At 32.1% G+C, this 26,212-nt stretch overlaps 1 protein-coding gene across 4 annotated transcripts in view; it reads left to right on the top strand.

Annotated features, from left to right (window-relative positions):
* LOC126773354 (acetylcholine receptor subunit beta-like 2) overlaps window positions 1–26,212 on the top strand; it is a 49,828-nt gene that overhangs the window by 9,836 nt on the left and 13,780 nt on the right. Inside the window, exons 1-10 of one of the 4 annotated variants that reach the window (XM_050494250.1) lie at window positions 1,517–1,619; window positions 2,024–2,217; window positions 2,986–3,114; window positions 3,546–3,707; window positions 5,561–5,717; window positions 6,272–6,399; window positions 7,341–7,516; window positions 9,455–9,607; window positions 13,585–13,697; window positions 14,071–14,183. In XM_050494250.1, the coding sequence (XP_050350207.1) occupies window positions 1,568–1,619; window positions 2,024–2,217; window positions 2,986–3,114; window positions 3,546–3,707; window positions 5,561–5,717; window positions 6,272–6,399; window positions 7,341–7,516; window positions 9,455–9,607; window positions 13,585–13,697; window positions 14,071–14,183 (1,377 nt within the window). In that variant the 5' untranslated portion in view covers window positions 1,517–1,567. Of the gene's footprint in view, window positions 1–1,516; window positions 1,620–2,023; window positions 2,218–2,985; window positions 3,115–3,545; window positions 3,708–5,560; window positions 5,718–6,271; window positions 6,400–7,340; window positions 7,517–7,548; window positions 7,725–9,454; window positions 9,608–13,581; window positions 13,698–14,070; window positions 14,184–26,212 lie in introns of those variants that run through there. The other 3 variants (XM_050494248.1, XM_050494249.1, XM_050494251.1) reach the window with 3 other exon arrangements.

Here is a 26,212-nt window from a genome sequence, read left to right on the forward strand (position 1 = left end):
ATCCACAAAATAACTCGAATCCCTCTTCTTTTTATCTCATTCACGTAAATAAAGGTAATATTATTATCATGATATTTCATCAAAGATTTTAACAGACTTAATGCGTATGAGTGAAAATATAATATATATGCATTGCGTTCTGAAATGTGTGTATTGTATACCTAATGTAATAAAGACTATAATATTTTTAATTTGTGTTTTTTTATTTGTAAAAATATATTGTCGCATCTATATTTTTTAAAACTAGTTTCCGAACGCGGCTATTATGCTTGTCTGGGAGGGGGGCATGTTAAACCTTTAGTATCTTAGCTAACGGTACTTTATGTTCTAATTTTTAAGCCTAGTATGCACTTGATGTGATTCAATCAATCAATCAATCAATCAATCAATCAACAGCCAATCGTTGTCCACTGCTGGACATAGGCCTGTCCCAAGGTGCGCCAAAGCTCCCTGTCCTCCGCCTTCCGCATCCAGTTGGTGCCCGCCACCTTCTTAAGGTCGTCGGTCCACCTGGCTGGAGGGCGCCATGTGATTCACATTCATAATATTACTAATCCCGACTTTATACGAAATAAGGATTTTCCGTGGATTTTTTTAATAAATAAGTCTTACAAAAACTGAAAATGACTTTTAATGAATACATAAATAAGTAGTTGACTTTATAATAAAAAATACAAAAATAACAAACAAAACAATCATGAATTAATTTAAATGCTAATAAAACCAACTAAAATGACAATCCAGGTAATATATGTTCGAAGCACCCAAACTTCGCACCAAAAGTAACATTCTTCTTCTATCTTTATGACGAGCGAAGACGCGCTTTTCTTTTTTTTAATATATTCCGGCACAACGAATTGATACATTTGGTCGAAGATTGTTAAGATAAGATATATATTTTATCTTATTCGCTATTCGCTCGTATAAAACAGTGTTAAGGGCATATAATAACAGGTATATATGTTACGTTATGCATATTATTATATGATCTTATATGTGTATAAATTTTCATGGTTATATCTTCTTTTAGTGAAAACCGTATCAAAATTCGTTGCACGATTTAGAACAGTTAGTGGTAATCCAGACAAAATAATTCAGCTACTTTGTATATACCTACTTATACATAAAGATGAGGATATTTAAATACGATTTGCGCATTATCGCTTACGTTACGATATTGGTAACGTACTGGTACTATACCGGGAAAAGTATATGATATTTCCACACAATATTTAAGAGGCGAATTTATAAATATCGATTTTAAAATAAAAATAAAATTTTATAATCTGTCAGTCTGTCAAATGATAGACGACAGAGTAAACATTCGCTTAACCATAGGCTACAAAATATTTAATATCTCGTATCGAACTTGTGCCATCTAGTGAGTCATATTGTAAACTTATTCCTCGTAGCTTTCATACAACGCATCATTCGTTCGAAGCGCTGGTATCACTTCTACGGGCGTAGAGCCGTAGACTATTGATTACGCACGCGCAATGCAATTCAGCCCTAATAACTTATAGCATATCAGTTCGTAAACATTTAAAGGTACTAGTTAAAAATCAAAATGAAATTAGGTTACGTGTGGTTATTTCTAAACTATGCTACGAGTTGCTTAGGTAAGTTGTATTATTACTAATTGAATTAAGATAATAAATCGTAATACAGGTAAGTATAAGGTTGCGTCTCCACAAAAGAAAAATTAGCCATTTCTGTGTATTTAAAAATCGTTGACGAGCAAAGTTTCCGTGATTAGTATAAGTTGCTAATAAAAAATTATAAAATAATAAAGTTAATAAATAATTTGCTGACGAATCGCAAGCCGTTTCAAGATCAGAAATCGCCAACTATTTCACTGGAAACGCACATATAATGTTAAATATTAGTGACCTATTTGCAATTTAAATATATATCTATATGTATATTTACAACCATTACCATTCCTATATATAATTTTAACACATAATATATTGACTTTGAAAAAAGTGCAAATGACATATAAATTGGCTTTTAAAAATTCCAGGTGTAAAGTTACTAGAAGCAAATCCAGATGTTAAAAGACTTTACGATGATCTACTCAGCAACTATAATCGTCTTATACGTCCCGTGACGAATGTTAGTGACATATTGACGGTGAGGCTAGGCTTGAAATTGTCCCAGTTGATGGAAGTGAACTTAAAGAACCAGGTCATGACCACCAACCTTTGGGTGGAACAGGTAAGACAAATTAAGGATTTTGTTTTTTTTTTTTTTTAATTTTATCTAATTAATTTATAACTGTATCCATATATCTCTAATTACAGGCAATATAAAGAATTACATATTCTTAATTGCTTTTAAAGTTTATTAAAAACAAAAAATCTCCAAAAAACCTCTTGTACCTATATTTTATACAATATGTATAGGCGTCACTATTACTGCTTTTATGATTAATAATTTTTCTGGGAAAAATATACTTCCCGAATCGATGGTAAAATAAAATTAAGGAACAGCCTTTGCATGCCTTATTTTTATGGTCCTAGAGGTTGTTCGGGCTTATTCGATTACAGTATGTTGTGTTGAAGCATGTGAGACATATATTTCTAATCTGCTACTGGTTTAGTTGATTTCGGAATTCAAAATTTTTTTTTTTTTTATAGAATAGGAAGGCGGACGAGCATATGGGCCACCTAATGGTAAGTGGTCACCAAACGGCCTTAGACATTGGCATTGTAAGAAATGTCAACCATCGCTTATATAGCCAATGCGCTACCAACCTTGGGAACTAAGATGTTATGTCCCATGTGCCTGTAATTACACTGGCTCACTCACCCTTCAAACCGGAACACAACAATACCAAGTACTGCTGTTTTGCGGTAGAATATCTGATGAGTGGGTGGTACCTACCCAGACGAGCTTGCACAAAGCTCTACCATCAGTAAATTTAGTTCCTTCTGATTCTTTAAAGGCAATTCAACTTATTTGAATATTTGCAATTCATTTCAGAAATGGTATGACTATAAGCTGCAATGGAATCCAGATGACTATGGCGGAGTTGAGATGTTGTATGTTCCTTCAGAACATATATGGCTACCAGATATCGTTCTATACAATAATTGGGATGGAAATTATGAAGTAAGCAATACATCTCATGCGATTTTGAGGTTTATGATAGTGATTTTGTTCCAAAATATGCTCTTACATTTTAAAACCAAAGAACAAAAAACGAAATGCAAAAAATGTTCAAATTCTTCTAAATTTTCGTCTTATTATATTCCGTTTTAATTAATTTAACTGATCACAGTAGAAATTCTCCAGCATCAGTACATTACATTAACGTGAAGTGTGAGCAAGCCATCATTTAATGCGCATTTATGATGACCATGGATGGTTGATGCCTTATATTTTTAACGTATTTAATGTTTAAGAGTGATGATGAGCAAACCAAAATATTTGACAGCGAATAGTGGCAATAGACACAATTCGAAATATATATTTTTTATTAAAATTATCTATAACTATCCATGTTATGGATCTATATTAGTATATAATAAATGTATTTACAGGTGACGTTAATGACGAAAGCAACTCTTAAGTACACGGGAGAAGTCAATTGGAAGCCACCAGCGATTTATAAATCGTCGTGCGAAATTAACGTGGAATATTTTCCATTTGATGAACAAACATGCTTCATGAAGTTTGGTTCATGGACCTATAATGGCGCGCAGGTATTTTTCTTTTTTGCACCATTTTTTTATTTTATCCTACTCTATAAAATTGTCATGTCTGATTTTTATTTACTGTATATAACAGTAACAGTAACAGCCTGTTAATGTCCCACTGGTGGGCTAAGGCCTCGTCTTCCTTTTGAGGAGAAGATTTGGAGCTTATTCCACCACGATGCTCCAATGCGGGTTGGTAGAATACACATGTGGCATAATTTAATAGGTTTCCTCACGATGTTTTTCTTCAAATTAAGCACATGAAAATTCAGTGGTGCTTGCCCGGGCTTGAACCCACGATCATCGGTTAAGATTCACGCGTTCTAATCACTAGGTCATCTCGGCTTACTGTATATATTACTACTTGCTGTATATATTAAATATTAATACATTTTAATTATTAATACATTCTTAAAACTGTAAACGATGGTTGCACTATGTTGTCTGTTGTAAAACATAGTATGCTATGTGATCCAAATAAGAATAGTAATGACTTTTTGGTATATTGTGACGTCATAGCTTTAAATATACACCGGTTAGCTATGGTAAATTAATTAAAAAATCGCAAAAGTTTTTGTCCAAATCTGCCTCTATTAATCTGGCGGTTTTTGTATCATTTTAATGACAATAATTATTATTATCATAATTAACTGTATTGATTTTTACTAAATATGTGTGTGTATGTTATATTTATATCGACGCCACCGTTCGTTTTGTATGGGAAATAAGTTAAACAAAATATGTTTTTTTAAATTAATTACAGATATGCAATACTATAATTCAATTAATTTATTATTGCCAATGTAATTAATTATTGTCATGATATGAGTTTATAATATAAAATACCATAAACGTATAAAATAGTTCATTAATCACATAAAAAAGTGTTAAAAACCGTTTTTTATGCAATTATTTTGTGTGCCTTACTTTAAGTCAAATTATTCATTATTGGGTATCGAAATTTCTATTCTTATTTATTACGTATATTGCGCTGCTGCCCGTGGGTATTAATTTGTTACCTCGATCTGCATAGGATGTATCATGGTTAGAAATTATTTTATAGATCTGACGTATTCATACCTTGTTTTCACTGTAAATCTTCCTGAATTACATCTTACGCTATCGATGAAACTCAATAAGATATTTGCACTAACATTTAAAAAAAAAAAAACGCTTACTAATTTATGTACAGTAACAGCCTCTAATTGTCCCACGGCTAGGCTATGGAAGAGAAGGCTAAGAGCTTATTCCACTACGATGCTTCAGTGTATATAACCTCACGATGTGTCCCTCCCCATGAGCAAAAAATTCAGATTTTACTGGACCATCTCGGCTCACTAAGCTCGGTCCGGCAAAACTAATATGTGTTACCTTATATTAGATTTATTTTACCATTTTTACAGAGGTACATGATGATATTTACATATATACAATGAAGCTTGGTTTTTTATAGAAGCAAGTTTTATATTGTTTCGACATATAGAAATATTTTACTTTCGATATCTTTATGGATTCTGTTTAGCTTAAAGAGAGATAATTCCAATCTCATTAAGATCACTTTTTGTTGCAACGATGTCAGTAAATACTTTTGTTATTTAAATATATAACGCATACATTTTATAAATAAAAATCGCCTAAATGCTCATGTAACGTAGCTGCAAAAACGCCGACTGTATTTTTTTTTAGCTACAGATTTGTAAGGGACAGTACATATTAGTACACCACACTCGATAATAATTAAATAAATGCTCGATAAATATATTAGGTTCAGGTTTTAAGATGATTGTGTATCGAAGTAACTTTTGATTCGCTTGGTCGCGTCAAAGTTCTCAATACTAAAATATTTGTTTTTAACGCAGGTTGATTTGAAACATATGGATCAGCTACCAGGAAGCAGTCTCGTGCATGTCGGGATAGATCTAAGTGAATTTTATCTGTCTGTGGAATGGGATATTCTTGAAGTACCAGCTACTAGAAATGAAGAATATTATCCTTGCTGTCCTGAACCATTTTCAGGTAACTCACACGTCTAGATTCTCAATCTTCCATTTATTCGAGATGAGTGCAGAGATTTTCTCTTAAATTTATGTCTTTAGACAAATCATCTGATTCTTCTGTCTAATTCCTGAGGAATGAATGAATTCATGAGGAATTCATTGACTAAATCCATATTTTTTCGGCCTCCATCTTCCCACTCTTTACCTGCCCTATATCCGCATTCATATTTAACACTTTTAATAATAATTTGACATTCAACCCTCTGCATATTCTGTAAATAGTTAAAAAGTACATTATCTCGAACGTAAATATATAATCATCAACTTATTATTCTACTATTACTATAACTACTATTATTCTCTTGCTAGTTAGTTAGTCGATACTTTTTTGTATAATCTACATTTCATATCACAAAGCTTTTATCTGTAATTCTGTATTACTTAATCTAATTTTGTAGAATGACAATTTGTAAATGTTCGTATTTTGAATTGACATACTTATATAAAGTTTATGTTTAAGCTTTATCTAACAATTTAATATAATTTTCTATATATATTGTATTTTTGTTTCAGATATAACATTTAAGTTAACAATGAGAAGGAAAACGCTTTTCTATACAGTCAACTTGATAATTCCATGTGTTGGTTTGACATTTTTAACCGTGCTCGTGTTTTACTTACCATCGGATTCGGGAGAAAAGGTAAACAAATTGGAATGCTGTCCGTGTTCTGATTATTTGCATCTCTGGTTTAGACGAGAATCATCGATTATCTGTAAAGATATTCACCTCATAGTCTTGTGATTCGATAAACATTCAAAATTATATTTATCATAACGTAAATTGGGATCGGTCTGTACAGTGTGTGTATGTTAGTTGCTAAATACAGAAACAAAAATCGTTGGATACAATTATTTCTCTATGCTATTGTTTACTTATATTGTTCAATTAATTTTAACTATTTTACAACTGTCTAATCAACGTATCCGACAATTTTTGTTACGTCATTTGTATTTAGAATTTCCGTTTGATTACTTATGTATTTATTTGCACTTAAGAATTTAATGTGTTTACGTTTGAAGTTTTAAAATTAATCATTTAAAATCGCTTCCATCCTTCCATCCGATCACCCATCTTCCATCTCTGCCTGCTCCACAACCGACTACGGTCTTTTTTGATTCATTAGCTAGATGTGTAAGTGTGCTAGTATCATTACTATGTTTCTGCTTATCATTTACTGTTTGTCTTTGTCTTTCCACCAGTTTGTTATAAAAAATCATTTAAAAATTTTAAAATCAAAATTTTAAATAATGTTCATTGTAATTAGGTAATTTTAACTTGATGCTACTATAAATACTAAAATGATATATTTTTTAAATTTAAACTATGAATAAAATAAACACTTAATTTATATTTTTAATGTCTAATCTTAATATTACCCTGAATCCTAACTTTGTTTTAGTTTCCAAAGCAAAACTGTTATACCAATTGGATATGCATGTGTTCCCATAGCTAGTATTTTTTTTATTTAAGCTTATTATTGAAATTATGTTGGTTTTTATTTTAAGCCTTACTAGTGGAAAGACAATACAAATTATAGTTAACTGTGTACAATATCATTCAAAAAGGACTTTTCTCCTTAGATATCGCTCTGCATCTCCATCCTGGTGTCCCTCACTGTGTTCTTCCTTGGTCTGGCCGAGATCATCCCGCCAACATCCTTGGCGATCCCTTTGCTTGGGAAATATCTACTATTCACAATGATTCTCGTCTCGCTGAGTGTTTGGGTCACTGTATGCATTGTAAACGTCCATTTCAGGTAAACTATATATATTTCTTTCTCTCTCGTAGATTTCGTTAAGCATCTCAATTCTGGTTTCGCTGACAGTGTTTTTCCTGTTAATGGCTGAAATTATACCGCCAACGTCTCTAGCGATACCGTTGTTAGGGAAGTATTTGCTGTTCACAATGATTTTGGTGTCGCTAAGTGTTTGGATGACGGTATGCGTTTTGAACGTACATTTTAGGTGAGTGTATGAAATTGGAACGCTGCCCTCTTCTTTCTATCCCTCGCTATGTTTTCAGTTGTTTCTATTTCAGTCTTCCTTGTGTCCGTCTTCTTGTTTCTATACTGTGTTGTAGAACTAGATCTTTTTATGTGTATGTTATGCAATATTTTAATTAATAGTATATAAGTTGCACAGAGTACATCAACATCTTATAGATATATTTTACTATAATATATTTTTTTTAATTAGATTTGTTTAAAAAAATCCAATTTCAAAATCTGAACATTTAAATGTACAATTAAAATATTACACGAGCGTTATTAAATTAATAGTTTAATAAAATTTTTAGAATACGAAATTATATTATTAATTACATAAAACGAACATATGATTAGAATACACTTAGTTTTGCGATAATAGCATCCAGGAAAGGGCTGTTTGTCATCACGTGGCTTGCTGCGAAATTGCAAAATAAAATAGATGGTCCAAAATTCTGGTATAAAGGCGCGCCTCATAAATCTGTAGTTCTATTGTAACGTTACGATAAGGGAACAATGGGGCGTTGAAATATGCGACGTTGGACTGCAACCAGTTCGCTTTTATTGAATGTGTGTGCTTGTGTCGTGATGAGCATTTAATGGTCTATTGAACTATGAGGGGAATGTTTGTAAGTTTAATTAGAGGAAAATCATTTTAAAGATTTTTTTGTTTGCAATTGGCAATGTCTTTTAGAATTTTTTTAAAGTCATTAGAACAAATTTTCTTACAGTACGTGTAATAAGGTTTAATTTTATTTTGATATTTTATTTAGTTTGAAGGTCAGGTACAGTTAATTGGTTATAAAGCTTATAATATTCGCACATTTTATATTTAGGCTTCAATTATAAACGAGAGCTGTTGTGGGATACCTGTATGGGACGAAGTTCCTTTCGCTATATTATGTATTAAATAACAGACAGAATAAAAAAATAATAAACGAAGGTTAATAATATTCATTTTTTTTAATTAAGTACAAGCTTTTTGGTTTAATAAATTAAAATAGCATTCCTATTGTAATTAAGAATTCACATAAATTCAAAATGAATTTTTCTTAAATAGATATTTAGCACTTTTGAGTGTTTGTTTTATAAGTATATTGTCGGCGGGCCTAGACAAACTTACATACTGCTTTGTAAAAAGATTCATTAAAATTATTTAAAGTGTATATATATCATTTGATCAACAATTGATGAATTATTTAGTTTGGCATAAATTAATCATGTCATCTGTTTGTTATGCTCCGATAGCTCGATTGTATACCAAGCTATGTGATAATCGCTGTTACGCCATACCTCTTGGGCTATTATTGCCTTTACTAACACAGGGTTACATCTATTTGAAGAAAATAATAGCAATATTAGGAGAAAAAAGGATTGTGCATAGTTTTAAAAAAATATCTAGCAGTAATCCACTCGCTTCACACGTCGTATATAAACAATAAACTATTTATCTATTTAATTAAATATTAAAACAATGTAAATTAATCTCATTGTTGACAAGATAATTCCATTATATGATATATTATATACCTTTGCGTTGCTAGTATTAAAACAAATAATGCTAATTATAATTCGTTAAAGTAACTAAACTTATTGTTTTCTGACGAATTGTTTTGTCTAAGCCCGCGTTTATATGTAAAAATGAATCAAACGAACTTATATATTTATCCTTTTATATATTTTTTTTCTTGTAACAATAAATTGATATAGGTCACCATCAACGCACACAATGTCGCCATGGATGAAGAAGCTGTTCTTACAGCTGATGCCGAAGCTCCTCATGATGAGGAGGACCAAATACTCGTTACCTGACTACGATGACACCTTCGTATCTAATGGATACACGAATGAATTGGAAATGAGGTTAGTTATTATATTCTACAGCGAATTATGAATGAATGAATGTATTCAATATGTTTGAGTGAATGAATTGAATTAATAATGTTGATAGCAACAAATATAATGATGTAATTTTATATATTATATGATGTCCTTTTGACTAATTTTGGCTACAGCGGTCAATCTCAAAGTAGACTAGCCAAGTGTGCAGGATATGTTATTGTACACAAGTGTGTGTGCATACACTGGTGCACTCTCTACTCCTTCACTTTCAAAATCCGATGGGGCAGCAAATCCGACATGACCAGAAAGAGTTCAGGTGCAGGCTGCTCTCCACGGCACGGCACGGGAGTGTACACATTTCTTTTGTAACTTTCAAACTCCGGGTTGCTATTGACAAATTTTGACAGAAAAAACCCTGTGAGTAACTTTTTATTAGTCTGGAGATTGAACCCAGGACCGTGGAATCTGCGGCATTATCTAGCCACTAGACCAATGAGGCAGTCGTTTTTATGTATAGTTTTATTCGCGATAAACTTCGATTATTCATACCTGTTTTAAGCACATACACTGTGAATCTACATTATGAGTTCTAGAGGACCTTTCGATATCTATGACAATAAACTTAATTCATAAGTATTTTTTTTTAAATCTTACTACCTCCACTCTTTTATTAATATTATATTTCAACCACAGACAAATAAAATCTTTGACATTGAATTGACTTAATCTCGTTGCTAGAGATCTTGAATAGTTTAATCTAGTTATTGTGAAGTGGGTTTTTAAATATCGACAAAGTAGCTATCGTAACTTTGGAAGTAAAATTAATGTAATTTCATCATCTATTAAATTTTTTATTTTATTTATTTATAATACTGAAACTGTAGATGTATGTACAATAAATTGTTATTGTGATATTGTATTGTGGGAAAATACGAATACGATGTCGTCTTCTTCATCCGAATGTCAAATCACTGATGACAGAAAGAGTAAACACTGTTTCACTATATACCCACCCGTCAAATAGCGTTTATTAGTAAGATCGATTTAGAACAATGTAACTTTAAGTTATTGTTTATAACAAAGCTTCTGTCACATTCACGGTAGCAATCGATCGCGTGGCGCTCCTCGTTAAGACGGAAAGGGTACCGCTGGTTTTTTAGTGGGTATTCCGATGTTCGGGGCGCACTCGGCGCCTTGGACACCGGCAAGTCTCACATACCACTGTTCCCGTCGGGGAAAAGCGTGATGTGTTTTTACCAGCGTTAAAAAAAATAAAAAATAAGGGTATTTGTCAAATCTTCCAAATAAATTTTAAATCAGTTTTATTCAACCAATTAAGTTCAAACTTCAGGCACAGTTTTGTACTGACGACAATACAATAAAATGTATTGAAAAGGCTTTGAAAGATTTTTATTTTTATAGATAAAAGAACTTTTTTTAAAATGTTTACACATTCTTTTTTTAAAAGCTTGTCCATAACGAATAATAAAGTTTATTCAATCCTCATCCTCAAAGCTTAAAAATATTTATGTAAGTATTTTAACGTTAATCGGGGCTTGCAATGTTTTGTTACGTAAAGTGGTGTGTGATGTTTTCAATGGAATTTTCAGTTCTCTTTGTTTGATTTCGAAATCTTTTAACAACGCTGTATATTTATATCTGTATAGATAAAAATATTCGTTTGACTGATTTTAATAATTTATATTATTCACTTATCTAATAATGTGTTATTTTTCATTCGACAGTTCTTTAATAAAAGACCAAAGTAATCAGCGTGAGGTTTAATAACAGAAAATGCACTAAAATTATACAGTTGCGTTGTATATAATAATGAAGTCTTAGAAAACGATTCAAAATCCTATATCTATATAGTGTATAATGAACGCCATAGGGGTTTCTAACCCTTATAGATGCGTATAAGCAAAACCAAACAAGCGATCATTCCGTATGCCGCTTCTTTTTTATCTTAATATTTTGTGTCTTAAACGTTTTAGAATCGTTCTGTAATAAATCCGAAAGTACTAGTAAGTCTGAAAACATGAACCTGGATACTGTTACGTAATTTTCTTTAGAATTATTTATAATGTAAAATTGTTATTATTTTCATATCGACAGAAAACTAGTACAGGACCTCTCAAGTGGCATTTTTTTTATTGCAGACAAAGATCACATAACATACATCCTTTCATACATTTAAATATTATATTTGCATAGTGCTTTTTTGATGTTCCTACAGGACTAATAGGGAGTCCTATTAGTAAATAACATTTTATTTTCGTTTATTTTTTTGTTTTTATCTCGTTTTTTGATTCTCAATAAAAAGTTTATCGATTAAGATGAATGCTACGTCACAAGAGCGACATTTTTGAATGATAATAGACATTGTTACTTTTTTTTACGATTCAAACTTTTATTGTATGGACCATTACGAGAGGATCGGATCGTGACTATTTATTTCCCTTTATAAGGTTCTTATTTTATCGTAAATGTTTATGGGACGTAAAATGTAAAATATTTTACGATTTAACCGACGATGTTTACGCCGCAGGCAATGGTTCGCGTATTAGCGATAATTTTAGTCAATATTCCAAAGCGTTATTTGTGTGTAAAACTTTGGATATACAGAGAGCTTGTTTGTTTTTTTATTATCTGGGTAGGCGGATGGGAAAATGAGCCTCCTTATGGTAAGTAGTCACGACCGCTAGCAACACCGCGGTCGTGACAATTTCTTACAGTGTCAATAACTACGAATTATTCTGACTACTTTTCTATATTAAATAAAATAATTATATTTAAAAAACAAAAATCGAGGGGTAGCATCATTTTGGAACTATACTGAATCCAACATAATTAGTTGATAAACAAAGAACAAGCGTTAAAAGCGAACACGTTTAAAAAAATTACAATACATTACGAATTAAGGCCTTTTTTAATGTCGTTAAAAATAAGAATATTTTCCACTACGATAAAATTATTCAAAATCAAGTTAATTTGATATTTTTTAACAAATATACATTTATACATAACCTCGGTGTGTCTACAACTTACATTAAGAATTGTATTTTGCGTTTTCGCGCATTTATCAAACGTAGCACGTGTAGCCCCTTAACTCTGTTCCCCCTTAATATGGAAATAATGAGTCTTATATTTGTCAATACATAATACTCAAATAAGTGTAAGGATTGCATAATTTTCTAATTTTAAAAATGAAAATTTGACAAACTAGATTGTTACCAATCTTTTTGATCTTGGATCTTTTTGAAATGTTTTTGCCTGTTCGTTTCAGGTAGTAAGTACTTATTACCCCGTTTAGGAGATGAATTAGGCGTTTCGTTTAGATTGATCCCCTGCGGTGAATAAAGATGTCTAAGAATTTCACCCGATACATGCAGGTTTCTTAATGATGCAATTGTTTATCAATAAGCACAAAATGAACAAATACAAACTAAACAATAAAAACTAAAATGAAATTTGACTAAAACATAAATTAATAAGGGAAATACGAGTACTATCACTCGGATTTTAAGTAAAAAAAAAAACATGCAACGCATGCCAACAAAAGGTAATATTATGTCTATAATAGTAAATGAGATGTTTTATGTAGTACCTAACTGAAAAATTATAAAACCATTATATGTAAAGCTTATACCAGAAGATGCATGCTTTTCGAAGGTTTTAATATTATATATAAGGGCAGTAATAAAATCTGTCATTTTCCTGAATCGCGCTGTCTAGACTCGCTACTGGATACATATAGTCTAAAGTTATCTTAAAATGATCAAATAAATTCTGTGAACAGAGAGCTCTTCCTTCGATTCATTTACCGTTTGATCTCCGAAAAAATTGTTTCAGAGTAAACAGTGAGACATTTCATTTTTATTTTTAGATTTACTTGTTCTCAATTTGCTTTCTGTGTAAAGATGTCTTTTAAATTTCGAAATATTTATTGTTCTTTAGAACACTGCTTAAAATTATTGGTAAATATTTCTTTAAAGCAGGGACAGCCTGACCGATGCGTTTGGAAGTACCAAGGGAGATGATGGCGACTATAGGAAATCACCAGCACCAGAGGACGATATGCTTGGAGCTGGGGTTCATCAGAGACCTTCAGGTAAGATTAAATAAATAGTTGTTCAACGTAAATAATTTTTTTCTTTACCACACGATACTGTAATCATACACAATTTATAAATGTCCAACAATAGTTATAAATGTTGAAATTCTTGGATATATCTTGGAAATTTCTGGAAATTTATATATATATATATATATAATTGAGAGGAAAAAAGGAAAGAGGAAAATGAAAACATATAGTAAGAACGTATGTAACATTTTCCTCTTGAACTTCATTTTACTTGAATATTGACTACTCCTTAAAGCCTCACTGCGTATCTTATTTGACTACGGTAACTAACTGTACGGTCATCCGTCAAACTGAAATGTCATTCAATCAGCGATATACAACAGTTATTCTTACCCCCCAGTAACGGAGTCTGAGAATATATTGCCTCGTCACCTGTCTCCAGAAGTGGCAGCTGCTTTACAAAGCGTGCGTTTCATTGCCCAGCACATTAAAGACGCTGATAAGGATAATGAGGTAAGTGCTCTTCCTATCTCCATAACACACACAAAGAAAAGTAATAAAAACTCTACTTTTTGGAGAATCCAATGTTGAAACTTGGAAGTTTTAAAATTTCCGGCACGTATTTGTGAGACGAGTGCTTATTATGAGTAACATTAACGATTTGTCCGTTCTGTGACGATTAAATCCTTCGTCTCCTGGATATATGTAAATATTCCTCGCTCCTCCTAGATTATGGCCTATGTGTTACGCTACGATGTTTTGCATGATTAAGAAACAAACATCCAAACATACATAGTAAGTTAAATTACTTTGATGAAATAACTCATCTAAACATGCAACGGATATCAGCGTACTTTAAAAAAAAAACTTTGAATTAAGAAGATTAGCACAATCATAATCTTAATGTAATGAGATGATCATTAGACAGAGCACACGTACAGAAAGTTTCTGTAATAAGACTCATCATGCACGTTCACGAAAGCCTTCTTCACCCTTGTAACTTTAAATTGCCCAAATATTTCAAGGAATTCATACGAATTTTGTCGTTTTTCTTTACAAATATTTTACATATATTTTTTTTCTACACTGTTTATATGTTTTCTTTAACTAAAAAAACTTGTTGTCATTGCCAGATTAAAATTTGATAAAAATAATAAGTGACCGTTTATATATTTTTTAAATCTATAATAAAATGTTGTGACCATTACTGGTGAGTAACGAATATTGTCTTTGTTGTTGCTGAAATTTATAGTAAAAATGTCGTTTATTTATGGTTTGTTTAAATATTCACGACCTCGCCGACTCGTAATAGTATTTCTGAGCAGGAAAAATACGGGGAGATGAACGATAATATAAGATAAATTGTCACTTCGATATTATTTAGTAGAAGCGTACTTTGAGTGTAAATATAATTTAGCTATCGTTTTGAGTTCAGTGAAAAGTGCTTTATAATTGATATCGATATTTAACCCAACGGATGGTTGGTAGGTTTCACGAATAATAGTTTCCAGACCATTTTTTAAGCAATGCTTAATGTCATGGAAGTCATAATTGTACATAATCATGTAAATTAATAGAACCAAGTTGAAACTTTTACATATCTAGGCGGCTATATATCATTGAGTTAATTAATGGCAACATCTTGTCAATGTCATTTGGTCCCATTAAATTTTTAAAATAATCGTCAATACCGACTGACATACAAAGTAATGCAGGTCTATTTACATATGAACGAAAACAGTTTTAATGTATACGTACATTATTTCAGTCCAGTAAACAGTTCCAAATGTGGTGGTGTCGCATTGACTATGTTAAATATAGTATTCTTGAATTTCATACTATACATATATATTGGTCGTGTTGATAACTGTTTTAAGCAAATATAAATGTATATATTTGCTTAAAACGAAATACCACTTATCACGAGATCTCATAAAATTGATTGACTTGAAATTTATCAAAGTAAAAACGGATTTTACGCAAATCCTATCCAAAATACATTTTTCTCCTTGTCTACCCGTGCGAAGCCGGAACGATTACCTAGTAATATATAACATTAGCAGTAGTAGATTGTTGATTTCCCACTATTGGGCAAATGATTTATCAGTTAAGGACGTAGTCCCCAAAGCGGCTGTGTACATTGTTACATTATTTACTGTTAATGTGAGTTTTTTCTTCGTCACAGAATAAAACATTAGTATTTACTACTAATATTTTATTGTGTGACGGGATGGTTGGCGTGGTTGGTAGATAATTGCCTTTCACGCCGGTTGTGGGTTCGATTCCCACCCAGGACAGACTTTTGTGTGTATGAACATCTGTTTGTCCTGAGTCTGGGTGTAATTATCTATATAAGTATATGTTTACAAAAGAAAAGTAGTATATGTAGTATATCAGTTGTCTGGTTTCCATAGCACAAGCTTTGCACAAGCTTAATTTGGGATCAGATGGCCGTGTGTGAATAATGTCTCAGGATATTATTATTATAATTTGTATATATTATGTGTAGTAGAGGTTGTATTGTTCTCAATTATTTCAGGTCATTCGTAAATCTAATTTATTTAAAAGATTTTTTTTTTAATTCTCTTTTCTTTTGTCATTGGAATATTACTAAAGGGAATTCAGACAATGATGTCACGACCCCTAATTAAAACAGAGGTTGCTTACTTGATTTTCAAGTTAATTATTTCTTCAATCACGATTTGTCTTTTGATGAACACTTAAAGGACTTAAAAAGTTCTCATTTTTATTTCGAGCTATATAATAAAGCTTTTTTTAACTCATTCTATTTCAGAAGCCTCTTTCAAATTTGTCTTATTTAATTAACTTGTACATTTACAAAAACACACACACAAACAATATAAAAAGAATACTGCTAAACAATTCCATATATAGTATATAACCATCACCTATAGGATCTTAAGCTTGCTTACTATGTCTTGTGGTTTTACACCAGCTCGTACCACAAGGTACATGAGAAGCGTGTTGGCATGGATTCTTCTATAATCCGTCAGTTACTTCACATTTTCTTATTTATATTATGAATTACTAAATTTATACCATGAATTACTCATTTTCATCTTTATTCATTGTTAAAATAACAGTAAGTATAATAATTTTAAAATACGCGCGAATATAACAACACTTCAAATTGGAAGCTATTTATAGGAGAATTTTCATTTTTCATTGTTCCCTCCGAACTATGTACAGTCGCGTGCACAATTGCTTAAATCATAAAAATCTAGGGCGTGTATAAAGTTTAACGATAAGAAAACTTGGTTTGGTAGCGCTTGTTACAAGTATTTAAGATTAAGCTTCGAGAGATGCAAACTTAAGTTTGGGGAACTTTTAGTTTAATAAAATAAATTCGTTCGTGTTTTGGTTTGCTCTTCACGCAGCAATTGACGGGAATCACTTCGTGTCAACAGTATAATTACAGTTTGTACGATTATAAACAGTTATAAAATAAAGCCAAACATATTACATAAGTTAATTAAATAAGTATGTTTAAACAATTTAAAAATCATACAACGTATAATATTTTAATGAACAAGAACGAACAATATAGTATAAAAAACTAAGTATATAATTGTATGTTAATTACTTATATTAAAATCTCCGAAGGGTTTCATAGGCTATTAATAATACTTTAAGAAAGCGAAGCTACGTATAAATTTTGTTTAGATTTTTTTATTTGTCTGAAATGTATAAAACTCGTTTGCTTAAAATACAGCCATTAAAATCTCTTTCTTTCATGTCGTATTAAATCGCTTAACTATTTTTTTCATTGATTGTACTTTCGATGAAATAATTTTGTATTAAAAAATGTAAGGAACATTTTAGTTCATCTAAATAATATCGTAGGAATTAGCTGCCAGTATTAATTAATGTTTTTTGCGTTATTAAAGGTTATTGGAAAATGAAATTTATTATCTTTGACAATTTTATTTTTATACTATTATTATTTTTTAATCTTAAAAGCTAAATTTAATATTGCTTTTTACATTAAAATAAGTAAAATAAGAAGATAAAATTCATGTCTATAAGAATCAAAAATCCGTCATATTTAAATTATTTTAGATTAAACAAAAATACTATAAAATGTTAAAAATTTATAACATAATTTTTTAAATAAAATTAATTAAGCTTCTGGCGCTGTAAAGCGCGTGACAACGCAAGGCACCACTGTATAAATTAAATCAAAGGATGCCTTATATACTATTGACGTGTAATACGCAAATGCGGCATTATTTTAATTACCTTGCAGAATTTTATCAAGCTGCGCGAAAGAGGGAGAGGGTATTATATTTTGCAAGTGTTCGCAGTAGCATTCTCTATCCCCTTCACTCTCATTGTATGGTATGGCAACCGGGGAGAGAACAGGACCGATGGTTTTTTTTTTTTTTTATAGAATAGGAAGGTGGACGAGCATATGGGCCACCTGATGGTAAGTGGTCACCAAACGCCCTTAGACATTGGCATTGTAAGAAATGTCAACCATCGCTTATAGCCAATGCGCCACCAACCTTGGGAACTAAGATTTTATGTCCCTTGTGCCTGTAATTACACTGGCTCACTCACCCTTTAAACCGCAACACAACAATATCAAGTATTATATACTTGCTTTCTAAAGTACCGTCTTAAAAACTAGCAACTAGACAAATTGACTAAAAGAAGTCAGCTAAATATCAAATAATAGTAACACACTTGTTTTATATAATCGATATTAAGATTTACATAGCACATATTAAGATTTATCTAATACTTCGTGTGTTAGATAAACAAAAATGCAAGCTGAGTAAACATTGAGCGGCCTGTATAAGGATTCACAACGGTCCAGCAACCCAGTGACCCAGTGCCATTGTTTCGCGATCTCTCTCAGCAAACCGTATGTTCGAGTTCATATGTTATTTATATTGTTTGTTAAATTTTTAGGTCATATTTGCAGTTTCATTGTCACTTACCCGTGTGACGTTTATGCTATTCAATATGATTTATTTTTATCCGAATTCATCCATTGTTTTTTTTTATTGATAAAAGAATAGTAATTTTTTTTTTAAATTCAAGTAATAGTTATTAAGGAACGTATTTTATGTTTTTTTTTACAATTAATTGTTATGTACTATAGTATATAAAAGTAAAATAAACATAATAACAATGGATTATATACTCCAGCCGAAACTTTACAGCAGAGATTTATAATCAAGATTAAAAAGTACAGTCTATTTTGATTGTCTTGTGGCTGGACCCTGCGAACTAAGGATGAGATATTTTCTTCACATTTTTGCTTAAAAACAGTCAAAAGAAGCTCTCCTGAGTTTCTTGCCTTCTTGCCTTCTCAAGTCTAAAGTGTCTATTTCCGAACCGGTGGTAGATTTTTGACGATCGGTAATAATTTCTATATTTAACAAAGATATTGGCTTGACTTTGAGTGTATTGATAAATATAAGAACAGTTATGTTCGGTGGTGACTTACCGTCATTCAAATAAAGCTTACCACCACCTTTTTTACTTTCAAAATATTGCAAGGATTACGCTTCCTTTGATCAACAGCTTCGGGGAACCTAACAACCGAATTTAATTTTATGTATACGTATGTCTTTCACTAGAGATACGTTTTGTAAATGTGGTATATTTTTATCGTACGTTATTTTTCCATTACGTTCACAAAAATCTGAAGAGTAATCCGATCATCCAGCAACAAAATAGTTAAGTCTATAAGTACATATGTATTTATAGGAATTATGATATTATAAAATTTATTGCTATTGTTTTACCTGTATGGTACAAGTACAAACCCTTGCCAAGGATGCTTGCAAAGGATGTAATTTAAATGACAACAAAAAAAAGAAAAACATTCTACAGTCAAATTAGTTACGAATACAAAATAAAATGCCTCTAGTTCATATATATTTACACTGCCTATGTGTGTGTCGAATTCGTACGCGAGTCCCAACAATCAAGAACAGCAAATTCAACGAAACACGTGCTACGTTTGAACAAATAAATTTCACAAACATCTGGCGACCAAGATTTCCTCGTCAGTTCTTATCCTCAAGGTCTCGATTTATTTACCTTACGATATTGGGTTGTTTTTCTGTTACCTTTGAATATTTTACTTATGTATCGCATTCGCTATATTCGATATAAGTAAAAAATAGTAAACGATTTTGTTATTGATATTTTTTTTTATAAAAATATTTTTTGGGTAGTTTTATTAATAAAGCTGTAAACACAATAGGCATAATACAATTAGAATAGAATGTATCTTCAAATTTCAAAAAGTTGCAAAATTCATTTTCCTTGATTTACATAGAGCAAATTTATATCAGTTACATAGTTCACGTATTTTGTTTTTTTTTTTTTTTTTTTATATTCGCCGGGAGGACAAATGACTACTCCACCTGATGGTAAGTGGTAGTAGAGTCCAAACGAGACGACGGCCAGTACAGACGGGAAAAACGTTCTGCACTAGCCACCTTCGCCTTGCCGGCTCGCAAGATGCCTCTTCACGCCTCGTTTGAAGGAACCCGGGTTGTAAGAGGAGGGGAACACGCGAGCTGGTAAGGAATTCCATTTTTTGGAATTGCGACAAAGAAAGGAGTTGCCAAATTTCTTTGTGCGCGATGGAATTGATGTCACAGTTAGGCGGTGACATCGAGAACCAGCTCGCGTGGACTTAAGAAGGAAGGGGGAAGCAGGAATTAGAGAGAATAATTCCTCAGAGCACTCGCCGTGATACAGTCGATAGAAAGCGCTCAGCGCTGCTATCTCTCGACGCAATTGTAAAGGTTCGAGGGTGTTTGTGACCGTTACTTTATTTGTGAGAAAAAGAAAAGGAGAATTATAATTGAGTTTTTATTGGTTTTTTAGGAAGAAAATGTGCCAAATCGTTGAGTTTAAATAACATACTTGAATAAAGAATATTTTGGTTTTGTTATAAGTTCGTATTAAGTCGAATAAATTATATGAAATTAGTTTGAATAATTTGTATCACCTCATCGCGTCATGTCTTGATGACATTAAATAATGTCAAAGGCTTCGTTGGAAAATCGTCAGAGTTCCTAACTGTGTATGCGTCTCAAATCTGCACTGCAAAGCGTGTACTAGATTTTAATTAAAGCGAGGCACGTAAGCGTGAAGTTCTTTATAGACCACGCTATGAAAGAGATAATTATGATAAAAAATAGTGTAATTATAGACACAAGAGACATGCAGGCATATATAAAAAAGTTAATGTGTGACAGAACACATTGAAGAGTTAGTATATAATTAGTAAAAAAAACATAAGTCGTGTTAGTGGACCAAAGGGCTGGGTGATAGGGCCTTGTGCAAGTCTGGGTAGATACCAACCACTCATATCATATTCTACAGCCAGCAGCAATATCTAATATTGTTGTGTTCCGTTTTGAAGGATGAGAGAGCCAGTTTAATTACAGGTACAAGACCACTTACCATCAGGTAGCCCACTTGCCAGTCTGCTACCTAATTAAAAAGAAATGACGTTACGTAGCTGCGTCAAATTGGTATTAACTATTATTACTTCCTTATATACCAAGATTGGCTGCGCAATGATGATGTAAGGCTCAGTTCCTATTTCTGCCAGTGCTAGTCTATGGGCGAAGTAGCTTCTCACTAAGAGGTAGCCAAATGCTTTATCTTAGTAAAATAATTCCAAATTAATAAAATGCTGGTTACTACCTCAAAATTCGGGGTCTTACTCATGAAGACAAAAGTTTTCGTGGAAACGATCCCTTGGTCTCACTCACATTAGAACACGAGCTAAAGTTTAGGACGGTATTTGTGAATAATAGTTATAACTAGCCGACTTTGACACATGGTACCTCGGCCGATACTTGAAAGGAAGTAAGTCATACATGTAAATAATACAATGGACAAGTTACAATCTATGCATAAAACCCAAATACTCTTCAGATAAATATGTTAGTGCAGGCCATTCTTGGTAAGTATCAAATATAGCCAAACTGCGATAAACTGCATCACTGGTTTGATTGCGTCAGTGTTATTACAGGCACAGTGGTCATTACATCTTGGTTCCCATGGTTGTTGGCTAGCTTGGCAAGACTAGTTAAATTTGTAACAGTACCGATGTTGTTATGTAAGCGATGCGATATATCGTTACGACTAATGGAACAGCTTCTAAAATGTATTGATATATAATAAATGTTTGTATTTATCTAAAAACAAAGTTTATTCGCGGAATTAGTATGCCAATAGTGGTACTCTTCAATGACTGTTTGTGACTATTTAGCTTGGTCTCATTTATTTCGTTTAATTGAGTCTCATACACTTCAACCACAAAGCGTCTTATTCGTTTTTTTAAACTTACATGTACCGTATTTTTGTCAATAAAATAAGAAAAGCTATTTTTTTTAAAATAAATTATGTCGCCGTCACGACATATCGTATCGTGTAAACATAACGCACCCAAGTCTGGCTACAGAGAAATTTCAACATTAAATATTCAAGAGGTATTAGAGAACAGAGTGTTAAAATATTATGTCGCTTGCTGAAGCTTCTAAATCATTGTTAATATTGTATTAAGTCCGTACTAATTACGTCTCCATCATTCAGTTTAACATTTTAAGGCGTTTAATATATTTCAGCCAGAATTTACATAGAAAACAGTAAATGTCCCAATGTTCCCTTTAATGAGCAAAATCCAATGCGCCATTTTGGATGGTTTTGGAATGGAATTTAATGTATTGGTCAAGTCAGTAGGCAAACATCTATTCTTGAGCAGAAGAATGATATCTGGTGGGTACACTTGACAGAGAATTTTATCCGATGATGGTTCCCTGGAAATATTTTTCTTCGTCGCCAAACACGACATGGATAATAAAAACAAATTAAGCACACGAAAATTATGCCGTTTATCGTTTCGGTTTTGAGCCCGCAAAGTCAGAAAATTTTAATCGAGCATCTTTAAGTGCCTCTAAGCGATTTGTTTTTGTTTGATTTGTTTTGATAATCTTACTAGTGGTACAGCTTTGTGCAAGCTCGTCTGGGTAGGTACCACCCACTCATCAGATATTCTACCGCAAAACAGCAGTACTTGGTATTGTTGTGTTCCGGTTTGTAGGGTGAGTGAGCCAGTGTAATCACAGGCACAAGGGAAATAACATCTTAGTTCCCAAAGTTGGTGGCGCATGGGTGATGCTTACAACACCTTGGGAATGGGATGGTTAACATTTCTTACAATGCCAATGTCTATGGGCATTGGTGACCACTTACCATCAGGTAGCCCATGCTCGTCCGCCTTCCTATTCTATAAAAAAAACATGTTTATACTAAAGGAAAATTTTATCCAGAGCTAACAATAAAGCATTTTTAATTAGGGCAACTATTTTATTTTCATATTATACTCAAGAGCATGCTAATGATTTTTCCAAGGAGGAAAGAGAAGGCAGGAGGGTATTATTAGCTAGGAAGCTGATCACAATTATAGTTTGTGTTTATTAGCACTATTATTATTTTATTGAAATTAATTGTTATTTTATTCTGAGATTTTTTTAACCAATTAACAATAGTTTTGCTTTCTATATAATCAATACTAGTTGTGCGCCAAGAAATGGCACTGTTGCAGTCATCATGAAACTGGTCAAGTGTTAATAAAGTTAGCGAAACCGAAATAATGAACAATACTAACTAGAACATATGCAAGTGGCCGAAATTCGAGGTATTTTTCTTTATTCATAAATTAAGATAAGCAACATACGAAATTGCTAACAGATTTTAGTTTAGTACTATGATGTAATTTTTATCTCAATATTGAGTTGCCTACGTGAGTAATGCTCGAGAATCACGGCGGCGTATTTGCAGAGCTTATAACGAATCCGCTCACTCAGCGAGGGAGTGAACGAATTATCCCCAGGGTCCGGTGAGCTGTAATGAACGAATGAATGTTTTATTAAACTCAGCACGACACCTACAAATGTGTAAATATTTACATATTAAATGTGGGTTTGTTCTGATTCAAGCGTACGATCGATGTTTGTTATTCCATAACTTTATATCATTCCACTTTTATTACAAACAGTTCTAGGGTTTATACGTAAGCATTTTATTCAGAAATTAATAAAATTTTATCTACTGAATAGAACAGGTGGATGTATTTGTGTTAAAAAATCATTTCATCAGAAACAAAACATACATATTTGGGTCGGATATAATTCAGTCACATGTATATTCACCATCTTAGACTGGAGCAGCGTAGTAGCATACACTTCAAATTTTACCTAAAAGTCCCTGAGCGTAAAAACCCTTGTACAGAAAAGGGACATTCACGAACTGTTACTTAGTTTTTAATGTTTTTGAAAAATGTCTAAGCTATAAGAGGAACTGCTGAGTACCATCAATAACATTTAATAATTATTTAGAGAACTGACCTTATTATAGACGCCGACGATCACCATCGATGCAAAAGCGATGTATATTTTATATTATAAAAAAAAAAAATACAAAATTTTCCTATTATGCAAACTCAAAAATAACGTATGAAAATATTCGCATACTGGCAATTCGATCATTTGCATTATCGCCAACGTTAATCCAATAGACTATTAGAGTTTGGCCAACGTTCGCGGTCCCAACTACACCCAAAGGAGCTTGTGTAAGATCCGAAGGTATTTCCTCCGGGAGTGAGGATCGATGGCGGCAATTTAAATCCGCTGATTTCGTCGCTCGTAACTCGTAATGAGATAGAGTAATTAGATTTGGCTCGACCCACGAGGCTGTTGATCAAATAATGCACAATGCTTGCACGATTCTTTTCGTATGTAACATATCGTAAGTTACCGTCAAAACTATTTCCAGGCAAAACTGACTTTTTTCGGTGTCAATAACCTAACATACATAATTAAGTGCAAGCTTTTAACAACTGATCGTGGTACAAAAGTTATCTTGCCTGGAAAAAGGTTTGACTGTGTAACATGGTGTAACATATACATGACATATTAGGGTAGTGTGCGGATTTGTTGGTACCATCCACTTACTAGATATTTTACCAAAAAAGTTTATAAATTCTGTGCTGTATGCCGTTTCGTTCGTTTAAATATAATATGACAATTAATACAAGATTTTTAAATACGTAGGTAAATTGACAAATTGGCAATGATGGTAAGTGGTCACCATCGCCCATAGACACTGACACAATAACACTGTAAAAAATATTAACCAACCCTTACATTGTCAATGCGCCACCAACCTTGGGAACTAAGATGATACGTCTCTTGTCTATACGTCTTTACAATGTCTAGAATTTATTGTTATGAGTAGGTGGTACCTATCCAGATGCGCTTGCACAAGCACCTTCTATCTTTTAGATACAGTTTGTGTCATAAATTAATATGATTTCTTCACATACATTTGCTGCTTAACAAGCTAAAGCAAGTTAAGCTTCTTAATGATCCAAAGTTAAAGACCAAACAAAATTACAATTTGCATATATTAAATGAATATTCATTGATAGCGCTTATTCAACATGTGTTTGAACATGAATAATTTTAATAAATTCATTAAAATAGATTGTAGTTTTTTTAAATGCCGACATCAGTTGTAAGCATCTATTTTTAGCTGGTTCTAGTCTGCCTATCATGGTCCTATATATGGTCTTTATATATATGGTCCTATCATGATAATTAATTGAGTAGTTAAGATGTAAAAGCGTAAAAAACAAATAAACTCACTTTCGCATTTATAATACTAGTTAGGATAGTTAATATAAAAAATAGAATATAGGAAGAGTTATTTCATAGACACCTGCCCCTTTCTGTGTTTAATGTATCGTACCGCACGCCCCACGTACATATTTCAAATTAAACTTAAATTATATAATTATTTTTTAAGACAATAATGAGTCAGATTTTCAAATATAATATATAACTAAACCATATAAGATATATATATGTTAACTCTATTTCGTACATAATTTAATGATCTATAAATCTCAGGTACAAAGCTTTTAATATATCTACTGTAGTTTCGGTAGTGTTAGCGCGGAAAGCGTTCCGTCTGAAATTTGTCTCTTCGATAAAATTTACTTAAAAATAAATAAAAAACATTACTTAAATCTTCGATAAAGTTTACTTAAACTTACCTTAAATATATCCAATATATAAATATAGGTATTATGAGACTGAAATTATAAGCTTTTATAATACAAAGGTACACCATTCAAATTAGCGGGTAGAGGACAAAACTGAATTATAGAAATTGCAAGTTTTACTGCTGTATTAGCAGTAAAACTTGCTAATCTGTTTGACGACAATCCTTTAAATGTGTCCTTTTAACGTACATAATGCCTGTTTGAATTATACATATAATATATTTAAATTATTAGGGAGCAGCAGTACTTATTTTGACTACCTCATTGGTTTAGTGGCTAGATATTAGGCCATAGATACCAAAGTTTTGAATTGAAATTTCAAGTCGGGCCAATAAAAAAATACTTATAGAGATTTCTATAACTGTTTAAAAACAAAACATTTTATTCAAATATATTACAAGCACTAATGAATTGT

The sequence above is a fragment of the Nymphalis io genome, chromosome 14, assembly GCF_905147045.1.
Source record: "Nymphalis io chromosome 14, ilAglIoxx1.1, whole genome shotgun sequence".
Taxonomy (NCBI): domain Eukaryota; kingdom Metazoa; phylum Arthropoda; class Insecta; order Lepidoptera; family Nymphalidae; genus Nymphalis; species Nymphalis io.